At 48.0% G+C, this 7,906-nt stretch overlaps 1 protein-coding gene across 1 annotated transcript; it reads right to left on the minus strand.

Moving 5' to 3' along the window:
- Positions 1–272: 272 nt before the first annotated feature.
- On the minus strand, positions 273–7,659 carry Serpina10 (serpin family A member 10). The gene is made up of 5 exons (XM_005343497.2): positions 7,607–7,659; positions 4,627–5,345; positions 2,983–3,256; positions 2,013–2,163; positions 273–616 (listed from the first exon to the last, which is right to left on the minus strand). Exons 2-5 carry the CDS (start codon positions 5,342–5,344, stop codon positions 425–427), a joined length of 1,335 nt encoding a protein of 444 aa, XP_005343554.1. The 5' UTR covers position 5,345; positions 7,607–7,659; the 3' UTR covers positions 273–424.
- Between the last annotated feature and the right edge of the window lie 247 nt (positions 7,660–7,906).

Consider the following 7,906-nt stretch of genomic DNA (forward strand, 5'->3'; position numbering starts at 1 on the left):
GAGAGAGGGAAAGAGAGAGACAGAGGAATTCTGGGATAAACTAAATTAAAACCCTGATTTTGCATGAGAGAACTAGAGGGAGAAGTATGCCTGTAGGAGAATGCCCATGTGCTCCCCAGAGACTGTCCAGAGACACCAGCTGCCCTACCTACTGCTCTCAACGTGCAGATATGTGAGCTGCAGAGAAAGACTCTGCTCAGCTAGTCTTCAGTCAGTCAACAAAGGCTCTCAGGAACAAGTTTAAAATGCTGGACAGATTGCACAGAATCTCCTTAAAATATGAGTCATTTTAATTTCTGTGTTAATCAGAGAACAGCCACAACAAACTGGCCAGATGCAGAGGAGGGCACACTCTTTACCATTGACCACTGGCGTCCTGTGGTTCAGACCCCTCTGACTCAGCATCTGATTACACACGCCTGAGTCACAGGACAGTGGGGTTCACCACTCTGCCCAGGAACAGAAGCATCTTGAACATCTCCTCATAGATCATGAAATGAAAAGGTCGGTTCACTTTGATGACAGGAGGCATGGAGTAAGCGACAATCTCAGACAGTGTCCCTGCCACTGCCTCAGTTCCTCTTTCATCTACTTCAAGCACCGATTGTTGTAAGACCTAGAAAAGGAAAGGACGCGGAAGACTATTTGTGTGGCAATGGGAAAAGGGAATTGACAGAAAATCTCCACAGTAGTTCTGCCTACCCAGCCATGTTCCTGAGGTTCAATGTTGCAGCCTATCTTTGCCAAGAGGTGCATGAGATTGTGCCATAGACTGCCTCATAAATAAATAAAAAAAAATACCAGGAGGCTATGGCATCTGGTGTGGGGTCTGTGAGATGCATCCTAGGCTTGGGATCAGGGAAGCTGGCTGGTAAATTTCTACATGTGGGCATCTAGGATGTATTTATTGAACATGTTCTTTGTAATGCTGCTTCTTGAGCTGAGCTCCTGGGCCTTGAAGGCACTTTGGGCTGCCTGATATTGCTCTGAGGCATTTCCTGTGGGCAAGCCTCAGGGTTTATGGTGCCTTCCTGGACCCTGGTTGTCTTTACTCAGGCGGAGGTTTCCCTGCTGGCTCCTACTTACATGGGTACCAATTTAAATCTCTCAGAATTAACAATTGTATGAACAAATCTGAATCAAACCTTGTTTGTAATGATGAGGGGCAGAGTTGCAATGAGCACAGGCCAGGAATGCTCACTAGTTCACTGCAGTGCACAGAACTGCTGCAAGAACCAAGATTACTTCCCAGAAGAACACTAATTAGCAAAAGAGATTTGGTGCGAGCTAGCAGTGCTAACCAGAAGTACACCAAAGGGTTTGGTATGTCCAGGCACCTCAAAATATCTTCCAGAGGTACCAGCTCTCATACATACAAAGTATGTGCTTACTAGTACCAAAGCTGAATAAACTTGTTCTCAGTATTTCAGACACAGGACCAAAAAGTGTGAGTTGGAGTACTTACCAGTCAACATATTGCAAAATAATCAGCCATTTGTGTATTAGGCTGTTTTTCAAAGAAGGGATGAGACCCTCGTCTGAAGAATGGGAAGGAGGGGGAACGGTGGGGAGAGGAAGAACAAGAGGGTCTTCTAAGGGTAAGTATAGAGGAGGTATAATGTCCATCACAAGGCATGGCAGGCTGGGCCAGGTGATGACTCGGGGTTTCTTTCATACTAAAGGTGATATAATTTCATGAGCCTTTTTGATATTCAACACAGGTACTGATGGGTTATAAGGCAGTCTGTCTGAGGAGCGGATGCCTCCCTAGACCTTGGGAGAGAAGAGGGATGGAGCTCTTCCAATGAGAACCTAGTTTAAAAGGTGTTTGAGTAGCATGGCTTGAGGTTCTTAGAACACCCGGCTTGGATGCTACTTCAAATTATTAGAACTGGAGTAAAATTCCTTACCAAAGCTAGACATTTAATCACAACGACATGGTTTGCACAGTATTTGTTGGTTTCAATGGCTTTGTAGCTGAGGACTGGGCCTCAGCGCAGCCTCTGACTTGCCTTGGACACCTGAAGATTTCTTGCCACGGCTGAGAGTTCGCTGAGGTCAGCTGAGGTGGAAAAGATTCTCCTGATTCCCATCTGCTGGAGCAGCTTGTGCATCTCATACCTCTGGTCCAGCTTGAACTTGGGGAAGAAAACCTCCATTTTCCTGTGGCACATGGACAGATGATGGTAAAATGGCTAGGGACTGCTGATAAGGACATAGTTTCTTCCTTCCTCCAAGAATATTTGCCCAACTTTACATAGCTCATGTGATCCTTTCATAGTGTTCTGTCTCAGAGAAAATACTTTAGCCTTATGAAGAGTCACTTTGTCTCCCCCAGAGAGCTAGTTTCTTAGCTCACTATGCAAAATCCAAAGAATTAGCAAAGGATGCCACACTCCATGTCCACTTCCTTATGTTGAAAAAACAACCCCAACCAACTTCCTAGCTGCTTCCTGCATCCCTTCAGACTGCTGGAGGATGCTGTCCCAGCCCAGTACCCCAGACCAAGTATCCCCAGAGAACATGGGGATGAGCAGACAGAGGAAGCAAAGAGGGCTTTCAACTAGCCCAGCCATCTTAGCCAGGAAGGCTCCAAAGTTATTTATTTTCCCTCAGAGTTCTCTGAGATTATGAAATTTGGAAAGATGAGTTTTGTGGCTCAGAAAAAAAAGCTACTAATGACATCAAATTAATCTTAATTTTCAGTTTTCTTGCTCTATAAAGAGTAGTCAAAAGTACATATACCAAGAGGTATCTCAATAGGCAAATAGTTGTATTTGCTGAGTTAATAAACAGTAAAGCTAGGCCTACACTGAGGATGTTAAAGATAGAATAGAAAACAGGACAGATATTGCTTCTACCTGTAGGAGCTTGGTACTCACAGGGAAACATGGGCAGTAAGCCACAGAGCATTGGGTAAAACTGTTGGGAGTGATCATGAGGATGGCAGGCCAAATCTGAGAAGCAGGGGAAGCAACATACCTGGTTTTCATATCCTGGAGCCATGTCTCCACAAGGTCTATGGTCAGGTAGTCCTCTAGGGCCAAGTGGTCACCTGTTTTCTCCATGAGGACCACTAGCATGGTGGCATTTCCTTGGTAGGGCAGTTTGAGGATGTGACAACGGAACTTCTTATCAAAGGTGGAAGCAAAGTTGCCTTCCCGGTACATCATGGGCACCTTAACTGCCTTGTATTTGTCCAGGTGGAAATTGTCAGCCTCAGTGAAGACGGGATCAAATGGAGTCAGCCACTTCCCTGAACAAGTGAGAAGAAAGCCCCTATGGAAGCAAGCCTCCACAGAACACACTGGTTTTGCTTGAGTGATGGAGGAGAGACTACCCTACCTACCCCATTTACTCCGAACAGGGAGTGCCACTCCTTTTTTGAGTTTGCTTGAACCATAGCCCAGGCAATGAATTCCCCAAACATCAAACTTTAGCTCTAACCATGACCCATCATGGAACCACCCACAAAGACAAAGATGACCCTTCCTCTCATTTGTTCCCTTATTCTGGATCTGAACAAAACTTCATTTCCTGGTGGATGGCTTCCAATGACTCTGCATGAGGGACTCCTGGCTACCACATGGCCCCATCATGCCCTTATGCAAACATATACTTTACTGATAGTAGGGGTTTTTCCAGTTCAACATTGCTTCATGTGACTCTGAGAGGAGAGGCCACTACACGACTCTACTGAGTATCTGTTTTGGGGTCCTGGCAAATGACCCTTCAATCTAGGGCTTTGTGAGGCTCCTGGTACAGCTTTAAGTACCAGAGGCATCCACACCATACCCTGTGCCCTGTTGGAGCTGGAAGAAATTGGGGTAATGAGGTTATGGGATCCTTCTTTGTATCTAGCTTCTACCATCCATTTGTGATCCTGATCAACCTAGCTTCTTCAATCTTCACCTGCATCTCTTTAAGAAAGGAGACAGTGGCCCTACTCTGCTTGCTACATTGACTACCAGGAATAGCAAAGATGCCACCTATTCCTGTCCCATGGTGGGTAGTAAGTTCTAAGCACAATGTGCAGTACCTAGCGTATGTCAGCTGTGGTGGCTTTGTACCTATAGCAAGTTAGAATCCCAATTTTTATATTAAAAAAATCTAAGATCAGGGTACTGGAGAGGTGGCTTAGCAGTTAAGAGCACATACTGCTTGTACAGAGAATTCAAGTGTGGTTCCTAGCACCCATACTGCCTGTAACTCCAATTCAAGGACGATCTAACACCTCTGACCTCTGGGTTTACCTGCACACAGACACACACACGCACGCACGCACGCACTAACGCTTTTGGCCCAGGTCACAAAAACAGAGAATGGGAGATGCAGCCCAAGTCTTACTGATCGTGAGCTTCACATTCAATACACCTGTGCTACCTCTCTCAAACATTAGCAAGAAAACCAGGCAGAGGAGCTGTGGGAACTGAGAACCACAGGTCTGCAGGTGTTAAGAGATGCCTCAGAGAGAGCATCGTTCCCTCTTCAATGTGTGCTGGACCTGTAAGGCAGAGTCCATGCTTGCAGAGCATCCTTTTGCACTAATTACACTGACCAGAAGAAGAAAAGGGAGAGAGGGTCAGGTTCCCATGGCTTTGCAGCAACAGAGAACTAACAAAATACCTTTGAACAAGATGTAGTCCACCAGAATTAACTTTGTTTCAGGATTAATCTCATCAAAGAGCTTGGGAATTTTCCCCTGAGTCTCTTTGTTAATGTAGTAGTTCATAAGCCCTTTGGCCTGTGAGGAATTTCGAAAATTTGTAGGCACACACTCTGTATCAAAATACTTCTTGGATAGATTGAGGTAGGTCTCTTTGATGTCAAAGTCCTTGTGGATGAAGGCAAAGCTCCCCTGGGTGAGGTCTAGCTCCTGATTGTTGGAGAGGGTTTCTCTGAGCCTCTTGAAGAGGGATGGGAGGATGAGGGGTTCTGCCTGACTCAGGGCCTGTAGATGGAGCCCATTCTCCACCTGGACTTTGGTCTCTCCCTTGGCCCCCAACATCAAGTTCACCATAGCCACAGACAGGCCAAATGGCGAAAAGATTACATTGCCGTCGTGTCTCATGGAGATCTTCCGTAGCAGGCTGAACCCAAAGTTTGAAGTCTCATTGGACAGCTGCTGCTGGCTGGTCCTCAGCCAATATTCTTCCTCCTCTTCATCGCTAGGAACCCAAGTCTGGTTCTGAGGATCCTGAGACTCTAACTCTGCCTGGGCCTCTGGTAAATGGGAGCTGAAGTTTAAACTGGTCGCCAGACACACTTCTGCCAGGAGGACAGGAAGCAACAGGCTAGAGGCTGCCCTCATATGCTCAGCTGTGGAGGCCAGGGGCCACTTCATCCTGGGAGGGGGGGAGGGAAGGAGGGAGGGAGGGAGGGAGAGAGAGAGAGAGAGAGAGAGAGAGAGAGAGTCTTAATACCTAATAAAACATTTTTGCTAGGTGTGGGCTTCTCTGGGTTCTTGCAGGTTAGCTATATCCTAGACTGACCTGGAGCACTTAGGTTGGGGGACACTACATTGGGGGGGGGGGTTTACAAGCCTTCTTCCAAGTCCTGTCCTCTGCCAGGTTCTTGAGCAGCTTGTGGTCTCTCCCCCAGTTTCTGCTCACTGGCTTTCCTCCGGCAAGGCCGGGTACGGCTCTTTTCTATGGAATGGGCCTCCGAGCAGGACCAGGTGGGAGTTAGGGCCATTTACTGATCTGCTTCGGGCTTCGCCATTATCATTTGGCTGCAAGATATATCATACAGCCCCTCCATGCTGAGCCCCAGGGCCTTGATGTGTGACACCTTTGACTGGGGATTTGGAGGGTCTAAGAGGGAGTATGACCAAAGGAAGGTGTCCCACGTAGAGCTTTGTGATTTAAGGCCTTCCTCCTCTGTGTGCCCTGTATACAGTTCCTGGAAGGGCTCCTCCCTTCCTCTACCCACAGCCCAGTAGAAGCTCACTTTGCCCTGGCAGTGGCATTCTAGTACCATACTCTTCCCTCTGATGCCAGCTGCTACCTTCCTGAAATTTCCTCTTCACACTCAGATCCAAAACCTGGCTCTGGGACTGTGCCATTCAGTGTATTCATCCATATTACCAGTATCCTAGAGTCTGACATATATGCCACTAAGATGTCCCCAATAGTCCACTCTCTGCTGGCCCACAGGAAGGCCTGGATAACAGGATACCCAGGTCAGTAGGTATCCTGTGGGGGATGCTTGACAGTTCCCAGCAGTAGAGCCCCTCACTCTAACCATGGGACCCCAAGTCAGAATGTGACAAGCAGCTTCCGAACTGCTCCCAGTCCCTCCTCTGTACTTGTCACAAACCACATCCAGCCCTAGGACACAGGCCCTTGCCACTTGCTTTGCTAAATTCCTCACAGAAACCAATCCTACCCTTGCCTTCCAGCCTGAATGACCCGCTGGGTTTCTCAAATGTCACTATATAGGATTTGCTTCCCAGTGCTAATGACAAGACCACACTTCGTAGGCCACCACATTGCTGTAAGCATTGAGTTGTTAGCTCCTTCCAGGTACAAAATATTCCCAGTATCATGCCTTCATTTCGGTTATGGACACCATACCTCTGTTCCTTCACAATTCATAACTGAAGCCCTACCCTCTAAGGTGAAGACATGGCAAGGTGGGGCCTTTGAGAGGTGGCTGGAAGAGGTCATAAGCATAGGGAGATTGGTGCTAGCTTGTGTCCTTAGAATACGAGACACTGGAACCTTCCTCTCTCCACCAAGGACACATTGAGAGGACAGCCATTCGCAAACCAGTAAGTGGGTCCTCACCACACCCAACCATGCTGCCCCTCATCTTGGACCGCTAGAACCGTGAAGACATATTTGTTAAGCTTCCTGAATTTGTTATTTTCTGTCCCAATAGCCCGAGTTGCCCAGGAGAATTCCATCACTGTGTTTAGTTCAGCTTTGTAACTTAAGCCCTCTGAGTATTCCTGATTTCACAGTTGCTTCTGATTGTCTCAGCCATCAGGGAACTTTGCCAGTGCATCAGCTTGATGTCACCCTTTCCTAGGACTGAGTCTCACTGTTCCTGAAGTAGCCCTGTAACGTCTGTTACCGGTGTTACGACACCTGCTTACTGAACAGTGTAACTTGTCCTTTCAGGCCTTTGTTTGTCATAGGAACCATCCACGATATACGTAGGGTACTCCCTGGATGGTGCTCCCTGGAGCAGGGCACCATCAGGTGTGCTGAGGACACACCTGCCCACTCAGAGCCCGAACAGCAGGAAATGGGCTGTTGACCTGACACTCAGCTCTGAGCAGCGTGTGTGGAGCAGTGCCTCCCTTGCCTCTCCCCAGCCCTGGTGGGACCAGGCTCGCTAGCCTGGGCAGTGAGCTATGGCAGACAACTACCAAGTCTTCAGAGCCATTCCCCTGGCCGCCTCCTATCTCTGGCTGACATGCCTTTTATGCCACCCCAAGACCAACTTGGATTTACAGCCCTTTGGGGTCTAAGCTAAAAGACAGCATGCCTTCCCCCCAGATCTCACCTTGAAGCCCACTAGGAGAGAGTGGAAGCAGCGCTTCTCCCCACCCCTGCCCTGTTAGACATGCAGGAGGACCCCGCCATCCACCGCCTCTTACCAGTTCTGATCTCTGGTGTTAAGAAGATCATTCAGAGCAAAGAGGCAAGCAGAAGCTTGTGGCCCAGAGCGTTGTGCAAATATTTGTTATTCCAAAGTGTGGTCCCCTTGGGGTGTTACTGATTAACACCCTGCTGGGATATGGTTGACTTTCTGGAAATTCCGCAGGCTGATCCTGTGGCCCCAACAATAACCGGAATTCGCAAGAGGCTCACTCTCGCAGGGTGGAGAGTGAAGGTTCTAGAAAAAAGGTTATGATGGGCCTCATGGCTGCTTCTGGGAACCATTAGTGGATTTGGAT

Source organism: Microtus ochrogaster, chromosome 1 (assembly GCF_000317375.1).
Source record: "Microtus ochrogaster isolate Prairie Vole_2 chromosome 1, MicOch1.0, whole genome shotgun sequence".
In the NCBI taxonomy this organism is placed as follows: Eukaryota; Metazoa; Chordata; class Mammalia; order Rodentia; family Cricetidae; genus Microtus; species Microtus ochrogaster.